At 35.3% G+C, this 20089-nt stretch overlaps 3 protein-coding genes across 3 annotated transcripts in view; 1 reads left to right on the top strand and 2 right to left on the bottom strand.

Moving 5' to 3' along the window:
* The window catches only part of LOC123679652 (ionotropic receptor 75a-like), an 84121-nt gene that overhangs the window by 46186 nt on the left and 17846 nt on the right, over positions 1 to 20089 (top strand). The gene's annotated exons all lie outside the window — the stretch shown is intronic.
* Positions 1273 to 12088, bottom strand: LOC123679655 (uncharacterized MFS-type transporter C09D4.1-like). The gene is made up of 8 exons (XM_045617049.1): positions 11736 to 12088; positions 11148 to 11250; positions 9080 to 9314; positions 7458 to 7595; positions 4419 to 4618; positions 4259 to 4365; positions 3474 to 3584; positions 1273 to 2001 (listed from the first exon to the last, which is right to left on the bottom strand). Exons 1-8 carry the CDS (start codon positions 11891 to 11893, stop codon positions 1692 to 1694), a joined length of 1362 nt encoding a protein of 453 aa, XP_045473005.1. The 5' UTR covers positions 11894 to 12088; the 3' UTR covers positions 1273 to 1691.
* On the bottom strand, positions 13139 to 19980 carry LOC123679658 (protein yellow). Its single transcript, XM_045617052.1, has 6 exons — positions 19713 to 19980; positions 15545 to 15881; positions 14117 to 14343; positions 13899 to 14013; positions 13637 to 13828; positions 13139 to 13439 (listed from the first exon to the last, which is right to left on the bottom strand). Exons 1-6 carry the CDS (start codon positions 19928 to 19930, stop codon positions 13296 to 13298), a joined length of 1233 nt encoding a protein of 410 aa, XP_045473008.1. The 5' UTR covers positions 19931 to 19980; the 3' UTR covers positions 13139 to 13295.

The following is a 20089-nucleotide window of genomic DNA, read 5'->3' as shown; positions in this document are numbered from 1 at the left end:
ATTTTCAATCTAGGTTACCCAATCGTGTTGAAACGTTAAACATGATTCGGTTTCATTTATTAAATTTTTCCTTTATTATCAATAATAAACCTTTTCAATCACAAATTGAATTGTTCACAGTTTATATACTAACTGACAGAGAAACTACAACACCCAGAAGGAGCTGTTCAAATTTCAATTTTTTTTGGTAAAACAATGATAGTATAGCAAGGAGTAACAACAACTAAACGTCGACTTTAGATCTCCTCGAACAGCTGGTTGTTAAATTTGAAAAACGACTACAATATCAAAGTAACAAAAATTGTTTACATTAAAAAACTTTCACGATTATTTTCTCCAAATTCAATAATTTACTCCTTGCATACCATCTATATTTTACCAAAAAAAATTCAAAATTTAAACAGCCCCTTCTTTGTGTTGCAGTTTCTTTGTCAGTTAGTATATTTTGAAATATATTGGGTGTTTCAAATTCGTTGTCTACTGAGGAGATCTCACAATCCCTTTTAGCTAAAAAAAAATTAATGGCACATTTTCGAGCTTGATTTTTGAGAGAATTAATTTGGTGCTACTCGCAACCTTATAAGTTCAACTGTTTTCAAACTATAAAAGAAAATTGGAAAGTGACGTGAAATGAAAAGTTCTCATAACTTCATTATTAAGGGTTCTATAAACATGAAAACATATTCTACAGGCACTTTGTTCAGTAGAATCCATTGGTGTTATCATTTGTTTATTTATTGCAATTAGTTTCGAAGTTATAATAAAAAATTTGTGTTTTTCAAATGTAAACCATAAAAATGTCTATAATGTATAAAATGGTGCTGCAACCTTATTGGTTGAAATCGTTTTCCATCGGTGATGGCTTACCTTCCTTTTCACAATGAAATAAACATCCAATGATTTCTGTTGAAATATACTAGTTTATTTTAGTATCAAAATGAAAACTCTTATTGGAAATCCCTTTACATTATTATACCTAGTCTAGAGATGACTAAGTGACAGTATTCTCTGTAATGATTGTCTTTTATAAGTTGTAAATACTTTTCTATTTTTGTAACTGTGTCGATCAAAGTTTAGTTGAATTTTCTTGTCTCAATATCTCTCAGAGCTTTTATGCTATTTTATCTGTTTTCCTAAATGGTCTCACTCAAATTGTGGACGATATTCCAACAGGTTTTTATTCAATAATTACATCAATGATGTACTCATTTTATGCTGATAACGATAGGTCAGGTAAGGCTAGGAGTAGTATTGAAATCAAACTACGAAAAATCATCATAAATTCGTGTTCAACATAAAAAATAAGCGCAAGAAGTTTTTATTTAAAAATCACATCAATGTTATATAGATTATATGCTGCTAAGGTTACAAATGCAATTCCATAAAGAATTCACAGAAAAATATTCAGTTCTGAATATTTTTCGAAACAGTTTTATAAAAACTAACATAGTTCATAAAACGTAAAACATTATATGTGTATAGACGATACAATTTATACATAACATTATACAACCATTTCGTACGAATGAGTTATATAAAAAATGTTCTTTTCATTAATCCAATATGAATATTTTGATGGAATATTCAATCGGATAATGATCGTGTCTTCTAGAAATGAAGCCCATTCGTCAAAATATACACAAAAATAAATAAAAAGGCAGTCGATAAAACTTGCATTGTAAGTTTTCTCACTAGTCTCGTCGCTCTCTGCGCTCTCGACGCTCTCGAAGCTCTCGAATTTCTTGTCTGCCCCTCATTCTTTTCAGATTGGAACTCAAGAAATAGGTACCAAAAGTTATTATGCAAAATGTTGCCATTGTTAACCAATGAACTATCATGATATATCCTTCTGCCAGTAGAAGGCTGAAAATAACTTGGCTTATGACTGTTACTGCACAGATAATAACTTGAAGACAGGCTATAGGAACCACCGATGATATCGGATAAGTAACTTCTGCAATGTACTGAAAACTTATGTTCACAGAACACGATGAGAAAAATCTGAAAAAAAAATTAAATTGTTATTGATATTCATCGAAGTGGAAATTCAAACAATTTATTAAAGAAATAAACCCAGCCCTTGTGTTTAATATTTATGATTTCGTTTTTATATGTCTAGATAGCCAAACGTTAAAAAATCATTAATATTCTAGCCCCTCTTCAGTTTTTCAGATAAATGTTAATAGATTATTCTTTTAGTTGAAGATGATCAGTGATCACGATGAAGGAATTTGGAGTTCCTTAGTGCTCTATTTGCGGACCTTCATTTTCAATATAATTCGTAAATAACCATACATATAGGGTGTTTTTTTTCGAGGTATATAACATTACTGTTCAAGATGGCGACCGATTTAACAGCTGTTGAGTGATTTATTCTCAGTTTGGTTTGGCAATTTATCATGAATAGACTCACGCCTGAACAACGCTTGCAAATAGTGCAATTTTATTTCGAAAATAATGGTTCTGTGCGGAATACGTATCGTGCACTACGTCCATTTTATTTTGTTTAGCGATGAAGCGCACTTCTGGTTGAATGACTACGTCAACAAACTAAACTGCCGCATTTGGAGTGAAGCTTATCCTCAAGTGTATGTCGAAACACCATTACATCCAGAAAAACTGACTGTTTGGTGCGTTTTATGGGCTGGTGGAATCTTTGGTCCGTACTTCTTCAAAAACGATGATGGCCAGAACGTTACAGTCAATGGTGATCGGTATAGAGCCATGATTACTAACTTATTCATTCCTGAATTGAACAACCATGATATCCAGGAGCTGTGGTTCCAACAAGACGGCGCAACATGTCACACAGCTCGTGCCACAATCGATTTATTGAAAGACACGTTTGGTGACCGCCTAATTTCACGTTTTGGACCTGTGAATTGGACTCTAAGATCTTGTGATTTAACACCGCTACACTACTTTCTGTGGGGCTATGTAAAGTTATTGGTCTATGCGGATAAGCCACAAACCCTTGACCATTTGGAAGACAACATTCGCTGTGTTATTGCCGATATACGGCCACAAAGGTTGGAAAAAGTCATAGAAAATTGGACGTCCAGATTGGACTACATCCGAACCAGAAATCATATTTGAAATCTAATGCCACAAGATTATCTTGCGGTTAAATAAAATTCATGTCAATCGAATAATTCATCGTTGTTTTATTGCAATTTAAAGTTCTATAGCTCTAAAAAAACACCCTTTATATGGATGATAAGGATTTAATAATATGAATGATGAAGCTATTCGTTCTGTTAGAAAAAAAATTGCTGTAAAAATAACTGAATATGTAGTTGACTTGCTCTATAAAAATTTATTCCATTAAAGTATAGAGTATAAAGCTTTTGTTTATTTTACACTTAGAAAGAAATACTCTTCAGTTAAAAGTGAAGATTTGTCAGTCAAAATAAAAAGGTAGAATTTCTGGGGCTAAAATATTCTAATATAAAAATACTTTTTAGGGAACTCACCCAAACAATATCACCGTTATGTAAGACGACCAGTGCCACCTCATTTCGAGGAAAACAACCATAGCACAATAGCTCAGAGTTATGCAAACGAAGTTCAAAAATGTGAAAAGCCTGAAACGAAAATATTTCAAATTCAAAATTCAATTCATTCAATTCAATATACACAACTCCATAGAAGTAGAGAACAAAGATGTACGATATGAACATGCGCCATGGCCCCCCCTCGCGGACCTTATAAATATAAAAATGTATCCTGAAAAATCGAAAAATATGCGTGGGCAGTCACAAGGGTGAAATATTGGATATGGATGGAAAGTGGATCATTTATGACAACGTCAAGCAAAAACGGTCGTGGTCGAAACGAGGTGAGCCTTCGGAAACGGCCAGGAAGGTTTTGCTGTGTGTTTAGTGAGATTGGCAGGGAATTATCTACCAAGAGCTGTTCACCTAAAGCGCAACTGTGTTAACTATGGTAATTGAAGCCTTGTTCTTTATGCAATAATAATGGTTTTCTTTTTTGTACACCTCATACTTTCTTGGGCCTGAGTTTTCTTATGAAATAAATTTACGGAATATATTTATGGAATATGTAACATTTTTCCTTGTTTTTGTCCTACAAAAATTTTGGAAACTGAATGATTTACTAAAATCCATTTTTTTATAAAAAAAAACACTTGACCCGGTAGGTACCAACAAAAACTTCCGCTATTTTGCTAACCTATATGAGCCGTGACTTTCTATGGCCTCCCCCTCAAACATCGTCTGGATCCGCCCCTGATACTCACTTATATTTTAACGTTTTGTCCAAAATATATCCAAATAAGTAATTTCCTATCATTCCACCAGATATTGAGGTGATCGCAGTAATAGTTGTCAGATCCATTAATGATTTCTAAAAAAAAATCCAATCAATCATCTGCTGATTTCAAGTTGACTCTTCCTTACCGGGAAATAATGTAAATAAATCAAATTTTCAAAAATACCGAATACAGACCACATGCCGCAGGAAATTCCAAAAAGTAGAACAAGATAAAGAAAATCTTTGTTAGCGGAAAGTTCGAAGAAAGCTGTGTAATAATGTGTCTTATGATCTTGAACTAATGATTGTATCGCGCTAGGTGGCGCTGGTGGCTTAGGTTTGAAAACTGAAAAAAAAAATAAATCTATTGTGTTCCACTGGGAGAAGTTGACATTAGGGATTGTCAGCTTGATATTCAAGCTACTTGACATGTCTTGATTTGAAATCAACTCAAGTTCAAGGCAAGGAGTAGTTTTTCAAAGTCAAGTTTTGTATTTATTTATCAAGTAGGTACCGTAGAGCGGTGTGACTTTGCACTACTTTTTATAGTTTTCTTGGTGTAACTTTTCCGTTTTTTTGTGAAATGAGTCCTGTGCAAAGTATGTTAAATTTGAACATTTTAGTTGTCGACTGCTGTGGTTAGAATCACATGAAACTGCACACTTTTTTTTTCAATTTAAAAATTTGGCAAAGTGACCCGCAAATCAGTGTGAGTTTGCCAATGCCTTAAAAATGCGTTTTTTGGCAATTTAATGAAGAGCCAGTGGTATATGTTAGTGCACTAATGCCTCCAGATTCGTCAATATATTTTTTGTTAATTTTATTACCAAGAGTTCTTCTGGGAATGTTGTACACTTCGGAAGCTGTCTGTATTGAAATGTTTTCATTTCGAACTGCATTGATTGCTCAGATTGGTGTTTTTTCCGTATAATTACTATATTTCCTTGCACCCAACTCCTTTTTGTATCGACGACCCATAATTGTGCCTCAAAATAAAACAGGTGAAACAAATTTGGTGTGTGGCAATGTCTCCCACCAAAGGGCCACAATAGAAAAATTTTCCGAAATGCCGAAATCCTCTCAACCAAATGTTTTCAGTTTTTTTTCAACGTGACGTTTAATGAATGTAAAGTAAGCTGCTAAATTTATTTTGATGTACCGTTCGCCATATTTTCTGCACAACTCCTAGTATTTCGCGAATATACCCCCGTTAAAAAATTACCCGCTCACATAACATACCGTAGCACACCATTCAAAGTACGCCAGACGACTGCGACGGTTGCAACATGTGGGTATATAGTGTGGTTAAAGGTTCAGATTCGTGATTTCTATAAGATGTTGCCAACTTTACGAAAACAAAGTGAAACTTAAAATATTAGGCAGTTCGGCAAAGTCACCTCCGTTGGCAAAGTCACCCGCTCTACTGTACTTGACATTAAAAAACTACTATTTGAATTGAACTTGAGTTGTTTTCAAATCAAGACATGTTAAGTAGCTTGAATATAAAGTCAATTCGTGAATCCCTTTTGAAATAGGGGTCTCTAAGGCAACAAAGGCTTTCTGTCCTTTATTACCGAGATGCAGGCTGTTTTATGCATTTTACTTATTTTTTATTAACTCGAAATGAGGAAGAAATGTTTCATTGAGTGAAGCATTTTATGAATTGTCAATTATGAAAATAATTTCGAATATGTTCGGCATGTTTCTTATAATCAGACAAAACTTGAATGGGACCTTTTTTCAATTTAATTATTGAAATATTCCGAGTGTTGAAAAGATACGGTTAAACAAATGCATTCAACTGCCAAATCTCTAACAACTCTAACAATCTACCATCATTATTCAATTCCAATACATAGGCGTACAACTTTGCTTCGTTTTTATCCGAAATTCGAGGCTTTATTATAAAAAAACTGGCTACATATTTATGATTCAATGTATTGTCCATCGCTGGCCACTACTTTCTCCCATCTTTCGGGCAGAGTACGAATCCCGCGTTGAAAAAACTGGTCATCTTTTGAAGCGATCCACGAATCGATCCAATTTTTTTACTTTTTCTTAAGACTGGAAGTGCTGGTCATTCAAGCCGTGCGTCATTGATCGAAACAAGTCCGAGGGAGTAACATCTGGAGAATACGGTGGGTGGGGTAGGACTTCCCATTTCAACGTTTCCAAGTATGTTTTAACCATTTTCGTAACATGGGGCCGAGCATTGTCATGCTATAAAATCACTTTGTCATATCTCTCGTTGTATTGCGGCCGTTTGTCATTCAATGCTCGGCTCAAACGCATTAATTGCGTTCAATAACGATCGCCTGTGATTGTTTCAGTCGGTTTTAATAACTCATAATACACTACGCCGATCTGGTCCCACGAAATACTGAGCATGACCTTAGAACCGTGAATATTCGGTTTGGCCGTCGACGTGGAAGCATGGTCGGGATATCCGCATATTCCGTCATTGCCTTTCAAGCAGCTGTTCACAAGGAAACAAACACCGTTCAACATCTCTCGGCTTCAACTCGTAAATCACCCACTTTCCTTGTTTCTGAATAATTGACATGACTTTCAGGCGTTTTGAAATGGCTTGTTGCGTCACTCCAAATGATGCTGTCAATTCTTTTTGCGTTTGACACTAGTCTTCATCAAGAATTGCCTCCAATTCTGCATCTTCGAAAACCTTCTCTCTTTCACCGCCATGCTGGTCTTCGACTTCAAAATCACCGTTCTTGAATCGTTGAAACCACTATCGGCACCTTCTTTCACTAATAGTGGCCTCACCATAGGTATTTAAGAGCATTCGATGAGCCTCAGTCGTAGATTTCTTCATATTGAAGCCGAAAATTAAAATCTCTCGCAACTGACGAGGATTTGGCTCGTAAGCTAACACGTTTAATCGAGATTGACTTTATGATGCAGAAACAACGACTAATATTTCGATGGCGTTATGTTTACAAATAACTAAGCTTATTGTATGTCATCTACTTTCTATTTATTTCGACTACCACTTAAAGCTATAGCCATCTATTGCAAAACGTCGGAAGCAAAGTTGTACAGCTATCAGTAAGTCATATGTTCAGAAAACTGTTCGAACAAAAAACCTTATGAAGGAATTGGTGATGTTGATCCGTGTCAAGTTTCTCAATTTAAGTTTGTTATTTTCATAGCAATCAATAGATTCTTACGAACAAGAACCGCAAGGAATGCTAATGCACAAATAACCGCATTGGATTGTAACATCTGGCGAAGTCCACTCGTAATTTCTGCATTAGTGTTTTTCTCATGGACATACAATATGGGACAAACAGCTCCCAGTAACATTCCTGGAAAATAAAATTATGTTAGTTGAAAAAACTTAATGCTGATGACTAAAGACATGTTTCATGTAAAATTATGGAAAATTTATGATGACCTATTATTATTATTATTATTTGAACTGGGGTCGTTTTGGTTCGGTAAGCCTTCCGGGAACTGCGACCATGCAGATCTTTTGTTCTCTATCCTACTCATTCATAGAAACCCAGGGAGGTCGTCAATGACGTTAACAAAACTGACAACCTCCTTAGGGGCCTTGGCCGTTACCTCTCTGGTATCCAGGACCGGCTTTCCCATATGAATGGTTCTTGGGCCAACCAGCTCTAGACACTTGCATACCATGTGTTCGGCTGTTTCTGCTTCTGATCCACAGAGCCTGCCAATCTCATCTGCTGACTTTCCCATACGGTACAAATGATGTTTGTACCGACAGTGTCCCGTCAGCAGTCCCACCATCACCCGAAGCTCGGCTCGTGACAGCTTCAAGAGCTTTTTGGCGTAGGTAGGTGAAATCGTCACGAATTTCTTTGCCTGAACAAGTCTAGGAGTGTTAGTCCAGTGGATTATCCTGTTGTTCAACTCCCATAGCTGGACCGCAGCTTTATATTGGTCTTTTCCTAGGCTCAGGTCCAGCAGGTGTTAACCTTGATGCACTTTTTGCAAGTTCATCAGCTTTTTCATTTCCTTCAACCCCACAGTGCCCTGGTACTCATAGTAGAGCTACTTTATTGCCTCTGGCCAGTTGCTTTATGGTGTTACGGCACTCCCAGGTCAACAGAGACCCCTGGCAGCACGATTCCAGGGATCTCAGCATAGTTTGGCTGTCCGTGGTGATGTAGATATGCGCCCCTTTGAGGTTCATTTTGAGACACTCCTGGGCGCATACATAAACAGCCATTATCTCGGTCTGTAGAATCTAGGGCTCACTTCCACGGGCTTTAGAGATCCTCAGTTTAGGTCCATATATTCCAATGCCGGTGCCCTTCTCTGATTTTGATCTATCTGTGAATCATATGGATGACTTTTTGTCCAGACGATTTACGAGACTTATTGCACTAGGACTTATAACTTATAACACTTATAACCGTTTCAAAGGGCGTTTCAAAATCGTAGGTGGTTGGCATAACATCCGATGGTTTTGCGAGGAGGTTTGAGTCTAATTGATTCGGTATCCTCATATGTCCAACCCAGTTTCCAGGAAGGTGCTTTCCATTGAGGGAAATTTTTATTGCTTCCAGCAGGCTACATTTCCTCACATGTAGATGTAAGGGAGGCAAGTCCAGTATGTATGATGACCTAAGTAAATAGTGATAAAACCTACATAGAATGAAATATTGTCTTCTAAAGGGTTTTCCAATAAGAGGTTTCATTTCGGTTAAAAAAAAACGAATATATTACGAGAGAAATCAAAGGTTGTTTATGTCATTGTGAACTAACTTGTCCCAACAGCTCAAATTTGGTTTTCCGAAAGTGTATGAATCTAGATATTTACCTAGTTCGCCACCAAAAAGTGCTGCTGCACATGCTCTGTTCTGTTCTTCTGATGGGAACCAAACAGCCACAACTTTAGCCGGAAGCATTATAGTGAACACTTGACCAATCCCACAGATGAATTGGGCTACCAGAATAAAATAGAAGTCATCAGGGCTGGGTGCTGTAAAGAAAACTTTCATGACAGCCCCTAAAAAAGTGAGGCTTGAGCATAATACGCTTGCAACCTTTAAGTCCTGAAATAAAAAAAAAATTCAGATGAACAAATTGTTGATTTTGGAGAAGATCAATGTTATCATTCATTTCGAGGTTAAGTTTATGTTACGTACATAAATATTTGAGAACTACAAAACATGAAGTGAAAATGGAAAATAAGGAAAGCACTGAGGTAAAGACAGGAGCCATTGAGCGCTTATCATTCATGCGCCAGGTGCACACTTGGAGACCATAGAATTATATATAAGTGTATCCAAGGGTACGATACGCTCTATTAGTGTGAAGTCACACACCGCCATTTTTTGTTTTCCTGTCAGTGTTCGGAATCCAAATAAATAAATTGTCATTCAAATTAGTACGGTGTCGTTGAAGAAATTAGCTTATTTTGATAAATAAGATCATTTAAGGAACGATTTTACTATTAATTGATAAACAGAAGGAACGAGATTAATGCCAGTAAGTTCGAACTTGAAGGTCAACTAATAAACACGGCTTTATACAAAATCTGGGGAATGATACAGGATTCAAACTTACTGGTATTAACCTCGTTGCTTCTGTCTATCAATTAATACAGAAATCGTTTCTCAAATACTCTTATTTATGAAAATAAGCCAATTTCTTCAACGACAACGTACTAATTTGAATGACAATTTGTTTGTTTGGATTCCGAACACTGACAGGAGAACCAAAAATGGCGGTGTGTGACGTCACACTAATAGAGCGTATTGGCGTATGAATGAAGGAGCGTTCAAAATCTGACCTGACCTCACTTTAGTGCTTTCCTTATATTTTTTCGATATTTGAATTTTCTGAAGTTCTGACAATGATACCGCTACGAAAGTTTACACAAAACTTGCAATTGTTATACTATATACACTACAGAAAGGCAAAAGGTGTTTTTCAGCAATCAATTAAGTGGACAATGGGTTTTTTGAATACAGGATAATACAAATTACCAAATCAAATTTCTTGCAATTGTTATTACTCATATATTCAATCCTAATTCATTCATACTAATTTTTAAAAAAAATTCTATTTGTTGATTAGTACTTCAATAACCTACTGTTTTAATACCTATATGTTAATTTCAAACGGCCATTTTGTTAATATTAGGTACACCAAAAATCTTTACTCGTATAATGTTACTTGTATTATTATTTTGGAGAACAAGATTTTCAGTTTTCTTGATATCACCATTAAAAGTATGCACTGTCAAAACTATAAGAATTCGACATTAGTTTCGAAACTTTAAGAATAACGAGTATTTCAAGTTTTTTAATGACAAACCAAACTAATGTGAGGAACAAAACAGAAAAAACTCGACTGCAAAGCCGCTTTTTGTACTTGGCAATTGGATTAGGGTAGTAATTTGCGTTATTTTGGTGCATCAAAGTATTGAGTGTACTGATAAGATCAAAATCTCTTCATTATGCTCAGTTAAGATAATTTCCAAATTGAATTATCCAAACTATCATTCGCTAAACAATATGTCAATAGGTAGCCCTCAAGAGGCCTTCTGAAAATATATCAGTTCGAAAAGAATTTTGAACTCATTGAAATGGATTAGTTTGAATCAGGACGGCGCGAGCAATTATGGCGCCTGAAGCAAATTTGAATGAATTTTTTGGCGCCCCTGCTGAAAAAGTATCAATAAGCAGACCAACCTCATGTTGTTTTTAAGAATCAAGACTATATTTTTTCAGAAATATGAAAGGGCGGCCACAAACTGGGTTGAATTGCCGCCCATCGAAAAGAGGCGCCTGAAACAGTCGCTTCACTGTTTCACCCCTAACGCCGGCCCTGGTTTTTTTTTAAATCAGAAATGTCTGAATGTAAAAAATATGAATACTTACATATTGCTCTATAATGCGAACTACAGGTACTATGAATATAATCAGGTCTACCATGAATATCAATTGGGAAATATTCACTGCGTAGCTACTAGTTTTGTAATGCCTATAAAAAATTTCATAATTTGAATCAATAAAATAAATTGAGGGTTTTTCAATAAGAGGTTTCATTTTGATGTTAAAAAATTTTGTATACACTGAGAGAAGTGTTTATTTCATATTACCGAAAATGCATTATAGTTAATAAATCATTTATTGGATATATGGGCAAACAAATATTAGTTTCATGGAAATAAATGATTTATTTGAAATCACACCAATAATCATCATTTATTATTTCACATAATTTATTTTCGCATAACTTATATTAATAATGCTGAAGAAATATCCATTTGAAGGAAATAAATATAGTTGAGGTTAATATATCATTGAGTAATAATTAATAAACCTTATTTATATGTAATATGTGTCCATGCTGAATAAAAAAAATATTTCAATTCAGTAATTGTTAACGTATTTCTTAGATACAAAATATTATCTCTTTTTCCGAGTTTGAGTGTAATTTCATGTGCACAATGTTATGATACTCACGGTGCGATCACATTCTCAATTATGGTGAATTGATTAAGTTGATAAAAATTGGCACCAGAGTAAAAGCCGTAAAGAATCACTATCAGGAATCTATATTTGTACTTCGGGAAGTCTGGATCTGGGGTGGGCCGCCTAGGTTCAATTTGAAATTGTTCCATTTTGGTCTCTATTTATAATACACGTTCCACGTGAGTTTACAAGCATTACTGACAGTACCTTCAACGTTTTCGGACTTTTCTATTGGTACTCCGCAACTGAGCATGCGACATTTTCTTTTTCGAAACTAGTTTTGAAAACGATATCAAGCGGAAATTATCAATTGGTAGATATTATGTTTAAACTCAGATGTCTGAAAACGAAGTTATTGAAGTGCATTCATAAAGTCTTATCTTCCATTGTTGATTGCTGGATTTTTTATGGTTGTTGAAGATAAATGTAATTAAGTATGGATAATTCGGATATGTACAGGGTGGGCAAATAAGCGAGGTAAACGGCTATATCTCAGGATCCACTCATCGTAGAGACTTGCGGTAAAAATTTTTACTACTAAAGTGTACAAAAAAACACACTGGAAATTGTTTTGAAGTTCATACCTCTACCGCTAGGGGGCAAAATAGCTATCGTCGAGTAGAAAAATGAATTTTACTCGAAAATGTTTCATATGAAGTTGAAGAAAAAATAACATCACTGTAATCCTTGGAAAATTCTCCATCTTTTTGAATTGTCACTCTCGATTTTACGGTATCAAACAAAAGTAGGTGAAAGGGAGAAATCTGACTGATTGAAGTGCCTGTAACTTCAGTTTGACTCAACATTTTTGAGCAAATTAGATCTCGTCTAAGAGATAATATCTTGTTGATTGAGGACAAAATATACTCATGATAAATTTGTTTTTGCTGCTTCGATAGGGGGCGCTAAGTTAGAAGTTCATTGTTTTTTTCATTTTACTCCGAAATTTCAAATGTAATGATAGGATTTTCTTAACAGAAACAGAAGTTTCATCAAATTTACATGAAAAAACCTGCAGGTCACAAAGCGATAGTTTCAGGTGTTCTGAAGTTATGGCCGAAAGAAGATATTCTTCAACTGATGCACTGCGTAAAACCAAATTGTGTCTTCAAGTTCTGACAGAAACAGAAATCTCATCAAATTTGTATGAAAAAACCAAAAGGTCGCAAAGCGATAGCTTCAGACGTTTGATGTTGATGTTGATGCGATGATATTACACATGCAAGTAGTCACCTTTAATGCTATACTATCTATGTTTTACCAACAAACAAAAATTCAAATTCTAGCCCCTTCTAGGTGTTGCAGTTTCATCTCAATTTACACGAGTGATGAAATTATGTAGGTAGAGTTCTGTTCAGGGAACGGCTGTGTTGTTTTAAAATATATTTGATACTTTTATTTTTTAGTATTTTTGTTTTAATTTAAATTATATGATTGCTACACTTCCTAACTTTTAATTTATACTACTTTCTAAAATGATGATTTCGATACTATATCACAATTCATGAGAAGATTTTCAAAAGTACTGGTATTTCGAATATTTTCAGCGAACTAGGCTGTACAGGGTGTTCCGGAAATAGCCTCATCTATCTTCACTTTGAAAATTCTGTAGTTGGTTTCATTTGGTTGCAATCCTTTATAGAGGAAAGTTGGCATCTTGTCCGATAAGATCCACAAGTTTCTTTCAGCATCAATCTAGAGCATAAGAATATGAAAATAAATATGAAATACGATCGATACATGTAGGAATTAAATAAGCAGAAAAAATAGAATTGTGGAGACTCGGTAAAAACATAAAATTCACCAAAAATTACCAATTATGGAAGAATTTTAGTCAACTAGTTTTATTCACTAAGTCAACTACTGTTATTCAATAAGCCACTGTTTGTTACCTTCAAGTCATTAGTGAAGATCAATCCTTCACTGTCTTGTGCTACTGTACCCAAGTTTTCAGGGTTCAATGGTTTGTCCACATTCCAACAAGCTACTCCATCTTTGTTCAATTGAGTGAGGAACAAGACATTGGTTTTTTCGTCTAAATCAGAAGCTGAAGATTGTGTTTTCTCTCCTCGATTTCCTTCGAGCTGAACAGAATATTTTCATATGAGGTTGGAAAAATCATATCATGGTATTGATATCATTAGGAAAACTTACCTTGAAAGCGTAGTAAGCGTTGTTACCAGTTGCCATTGTTTTATTCCTGAGTACTTCTGTAGATACTGAGAACTCTCTTATTCCAGCCAAAGGATGGAAATACATTGTACGATATCTGAAAGAAACAAGAAAAACACATTTGGTTTTTCGATATCGGAGTGGAGACAATAATAACAAAATTATATTCAATCACAGAAACAAAATGTCTTGGTTTTTACCCATTTGGTTGTACTTTTCCCAGAGCAAGTCCAAAAACTCCATCTGTCCACTGGAAGTTGATACCACCTACGTTGAAATCTCCATTCAATGGATCGAAATGGAAGAAATTATGCTTGATCCTCCATGAATCATTGTCTGCAAGAGAATATACCACAACACCATAACCTCCCAAATCAGGGATGTAAGCAAAGGCTTCCTCGCATTTGGTAGGATCTACATCTACTACCTGAAACAGAATTAGCAATGAGTGACAATGAATATATCTATGATGATTTGTAATTTAATTTGAGAAGGTTTAATAATTCGATGTTGAAACAAGAAAGAATTGAATCTACACATTTATCTATAAAACAATACTATTTTTATTATTTATTATTTGAACTGGGGTCGTTGTGGCTCGGTAAGCCTTCCGGTAACTGCGACCATGTAGATCTTTTGTTGTCTACCCTACTCATTCTTGGATACCCAAGGAGGTCGTCAATGGCGTTGATAAAACTGACAACCTCCTTAGGGGCCTTGGCAGTTACTTCACGGGTATCCAAGACCGGCTTCCCCATATGGATGGTTCTTACGCCAGCCAGCTCTGGACACATGCATACCATGTGTTCAGCTGTTTCTGCTTCTGATCCTGCCTGCCAATCTCATCTGCTGACTTTCACATAAGGTACAAATGGTGTTTGTACCGACAGTGCCCCGTCAGCAGTCCTACCATCACCCGAAGCTCAGCTCGTGACAGCTTCAAGAGCTTTCTGGCATAGGTAGGTGGAATCATCACGAATTTCTTGGCCTGAGTAAGCCCAGGAGTGTAAGTCCAGTGGGTTATCCTATTATTAAACTCCCATTGCTGGACTGCTGCCTTAGATTGTTCTTTTCCTAGCCCACAGAAAGGCTCAGGTCCAGCAGGTGTTAACCTTGATGCACTTTTTGCAAGTTGATCGGCTTTTTCGTTTTCTTCAACAACACAGTGCCTTGATATCCATAGTGCAGTCATAATAGAATACTAAAAATAATATTATTTTATCATTATCAGTGAGAGGAGTTTGTGCTTCTTTTCTGGCAAGATTGTTGGCCTCTTCATTAGTTGGTTCACCAGTTATCCTAGTAAATAGTGTTAGAAGTTAAACTATACATTCCTTGCCTTAAATTTGAGTATAACGTAGTTGAACACAACTTTAAGAAGGAACTTATATATTCCAGTGAACAGAGTTGCTTCTACATATTATATCCAATAACGGGTCAATTTGAGTATAATTCACAATGAAGTACCCTTTATCTCCGTTATGTTGAGATCTTTTTAATTTCACCAGATGATCTAACTAATGTAGCCATTAATAAGATACAGTTTAGCAATATATTAAAGAGTATTTCTAGGGTATACTTAGGGCAGAACTGAAATATTAAATTAATATTTCCCTCTTAAAACTTACGATATTAGCAAAAAATGAATCTTCCTTCAAGTCTGTCGACTGTAGTACATAGCGTTTTAGGAGCTTATCTGTCTTTAAGTCATAAATAAGAATAGATGGAGTGGAATGCTGTTTTGCTTCTCCCCAAATATCAGCCAAGCCAGTGTCCATTACCCAGAGACGATCACAAGCATCAACGTTCACGCGGAATGTTGATATTATGGTGCTTTCCTCTGGTCCTTTTTCTCTTTCTGGAAGAGTGTTTGAGACCCAGTCTGGATATGGGATCAAAGATGGGGTCTTGTTGCTGGTCTTTAGGTCGATGTAGTTCAGTGTTGATGCTACACCATTTTTCCATCTGAAAATAAGATGAATGAGATTTATACTCTTTCGAATCTAGTGGAGATTATGACCAAGAAAATTGTTAAGAAATATTCGCAGAGAAATATCATCAAAAGCAAGTCCCAAGGTGGCGAACAAATCCAGAATAGAACACAAAAGAGCTTCTGAAAGGATTCTTGTACCATATTTCTAAATGCCATTCTGTCCACTTCTATGTGAGAAGTTTTTTGAATATAGCTTCAGGAATCCTGATGGTCTCAAGATTTTCGAAATACACCAATATACTGGGGAGGGTTATTGAGAACTTCTATAAGAAAGCTCCAAATATCATTTGGAAGATATAATTTTTGAACCGCATCTCAAAAAAACTGCATTTCTTACATATTCTTTCAGAATATGAGTGAATTTCTTTGGTATCTCGTTTCGTTTGTATTTCCTATCTCTTTGAAATTTTGGAGTTTTAGTTGACCCACTATGCATAAAAGTTAAAATAGCGCAATTGAACACACTATAGGAAATTATAATGTTAGTAGATTATGTGTACAACTTTGCTTTCGCCGTTTTGAATAGATGGCTGTAGCGATAAGTGGTAGTCGAAATAAATAGATCGTAGATGTCATACAATAAGCTTAGGTATTTGTTAAAATAACGCCATCGAAATTTAAATCGATTTGTGTCTGCGTCATAAAGTTATTCCCGATTGACCATGTCAGCTTACGAGCCAAATTCTCGTCATTTGCGAGAGGTTTTAATTTTCTGCTTCAAAATAGAGAAATCTGCGGCTGATGCTCATCGAATGCTCTCAAATATTTATAGTGCGGCCACTCTCAATGAAAGAACGTGTCGAGAGTGGTTTCAACGCTTCAAGAAGGGTGGTTTTGACGTCGAAGTCCAGCGTGACAGTGGCAGTGGAAGAGAGAATTAGCAGGATCATTGGGAGTGACGTAACAAGTCATTTTAAACCGCCTGAAAGTCATGGGAATAATTCAGAATTGGGAGAGATGTTGAACGGCGTTTGTTTGCTTGTGAACAGCTGCTTGTAAGGCAAAGACGGAAGGGATTTCTACATTGCATTGTGACTGGAGAGGAAAAATGAGTTCATTACGCAGAAAATTCGAAATATTCACGGTTCCAAGGTCATGCTCAGTATTTGGTGGCACAACTTGATACAGTGTATTATGAGTAATTAAAACCGACTGAAACAATCACAGGCGAACGATATCTAATGCAATTAATGCGTTTGATCCGATCATTGAAAGACAAACGGCCGCAGTACAACGAGATAAATAAATAATAAAGGGATTTTACAACATGACAATGCAACAATGCTCGACCCCATGTGGCGAAAGTGGTCAAGACATACTTGGAAACGTTTAGATGGGAAGTCCTACCACACCCGCCGTATTCTCCAGACGTTGCTCCCTTGGGCTATCACTTGTTTCGATCAATGGTGAAAAATAGTATCGATTCGTTGATCGCTTCAGATAATGACCAGTTTTTTCAGCACGGGATTCATTCGCTGCCCGAAAGATGGAAGAAAGTATTGGCCAGAGATGGACAAAACTTTGAATTATAAATGTATAACCAGTTTTTTTTACAATAAAGCCTTGAATTTCGGAAAAAAAAAACAGCGGAAGCAAAGTTTCAACACTATGCACATAGAAACATTGCAAATAATGGTTTTAACCGAAATATCACATAGTTCACCAAACAAAAATTAAATTTTTGCAGTACGATGAATAAATATGAATAAAAATACATTATGAAGAATATCTTTTCATTCACCCCTGAGCAGTCGTACCTACTTGACTACACATTCATATTGTCCTGATTTCCATACACCGTTTTTATCTCATATCAGGACACTATACTAAATCATTCAACAGTCTCTTCACATCGGGGTATTCGAATACACGATTTTCAAGTCAATAATGCATGAATTTCTGTCTTTGAAAGGAATAAATCCACTGCTAGATGATATGTCATCAAAAGTCTGACTACACCCAGTCACGATATCCTTTTTCCCTTTCTGAATTTTAGATTAATCGTCACGTTATGTTTCACATGAATTTTGTAAAAAAAAATTCATTTATAAGACAAAAAATTATGCACAACTATGTGAATAATAGTTTAATTTGCATTGAATCGTAATCTCCAATTGAAAGTAAACCTAGCGGAAAATATTTTTTCTTTCGCGTTCACTACAAGGATATTCACACAAAGTTTCAGATAAGATTGTGATCTGGATTTTCTCCTTCTTTCATCATCTATTATATTATGGAAAATGAGTCTTAATAGCGGTTTATATTGATCAATAATCAATAAGTTGAACAATAATACAGATTGAATCAATAAGTTGAACAATAATACAGATTGAAAATATGATAAAATCGTTGATTCACTTCCTACAGTAATTACTCTTCATATAATAATTGCAACAGATTGGTAACATTTCCTTGTTTTCATTTTCCTTAATGCTCAGGTCCTATTGAACAAATTATGTGATATACACTGTGTCCGTATGGAACAAATTTAGCTTAACAGACCATTTTAAGAAATAATCCTGAAACACGTCGATTTTTTATTTTAATTTACCGTATTTTAAAATAATAATCTAATATACAGGGTGAATTACTATCGAGTAATAACGTCATCGTCTTTTTTTTTAAATGGAACACCCGCATTTTGTCTCAATTTTCCGATTACTCTAGCTGAGCTGATTCTAAAAATGTATCACATGTTGATTTCAATTGATACAAGGTGGACAAAAATACAATAGTTTTGTGTATGTTCATAAAGTATCGCGTAACATTCTTTATTAGTTAAATTAACAATATCATCAAAAATACTCATTGTCTAGCGGCAATTGGTTTGAATGTAACACCCTGTAGTTTGTTACAATTTTAGATTAATAAAAATGAGCTGTTTCCAAACATGTTTGGTATTTGTTGTACTTATTTCTTATTGATTAAAAAAAACATAGTCGTCTAGTTTTTTGTGAAATATCATTGTTGTGTAGTATTTTTTTGGTGTTCAATGACTGTTTAGTACTCCAATATATTTGGTATTCGTGAATGTTTTAATTATTGCTTAGATTTAATTTATTATTTTTTCCACCCTGTACCAATTGGAATCAACATGTGATACATTTTTGGAATCAGCTCAGATAGAGTTCTCGGAAAATTGAGACAAAATGGGGGTGTTCCATTTAAAAAAATAACGGTGACGTCATTACTCGAAAGAAATTCACCCTGTATATTAGATTATTATTTTAAAATACGGTAAATTGAAATCAAAAATCGACGTGTTTCAGGATTATTTCTTGAAATGGTCTGAACTTATTCGAATATTTTCTCGAAAACGGTAGCAGATACGACAAAACTACAAGATACCAAAAAGTATAGTGCTGGATGCAAGTTTATTTTCATATTTTTTTAAACTACCAGTTGGCCACCAAAAAAAGTCCTGGAGAAAAGAAGCGGGCACTGTTTCAGAAAAAATGTCACTCTGTAGATTAGCATTCAAAATTAACATATAACATGATGAAAACATTAAATTGAAATATCTATGCCAAATATTGGAGTTGAACATCTTGTGAATGGAAGGTGCTATGAGGAAAAAATTTAAAAAAAAATCAAACTTTAACACACTGTATCTCGAAAATAAACCGTTTGCGGGACCTATGTTTAAGGGACATTTTTTTCTTGAAATTATCAAAGAAATCTGTATTTTTTGTCCTGTTTTTAAATGAACTTCATCAGAGTTGATGTTGAAAATTTAATCATAAATATCACCTCGATAAGTTTGGATATTCAATATTGAAAAAAAAGTTATTCATTTAACTCACCTTGGTACTGTTACAAACAACTTATCATTCCATCTATCCAATCCAAGGGGTAGATTGTTCTCAGGTACGTATCTGCCCTTTTGGATCGCTTCTTCTTTGGTCTTCTCATCCGGCCAGCTGAAGCTCAATTCGTTCCATTCGAAGACATTGTCAAGTTTGGCCGCGTGACTTCCAGCGACAAATACGCTCACAGCAAGAATTGTTAGTCGAAGCAGCATGATCACACCAATAACCGATCTATGTTGCTGAGGAACAACTTTTAAACGATCTATGAAAAGTTGGCGAAGGCATTCCCTACAAGTGGGAGATGTTTACGTCAGATGACTTCGTTTAAGAGTAGTGCGAAGAGGTGGTTTGTTGGTTTCGTCCTGATGGGT

Source organism: Harmonia axyridis, chromosome 5 (assembly GCF_914767665.1).
Source record: "Harmonia axyridis chromosome 5, icHarAxyr1.1, whole genome shotgun sequence".
NCBI lineage: Eukaryota > Metazoa > Arthropoda > Insecta > Coleoptera > Coccinellidae > Harmonia > Harmonia axyridis.
The sequence above is the reverse complement of the archived record's forward strand: the minus strand, read 5'-3'. Positions and strand labels throughout refer to the sequence as shown.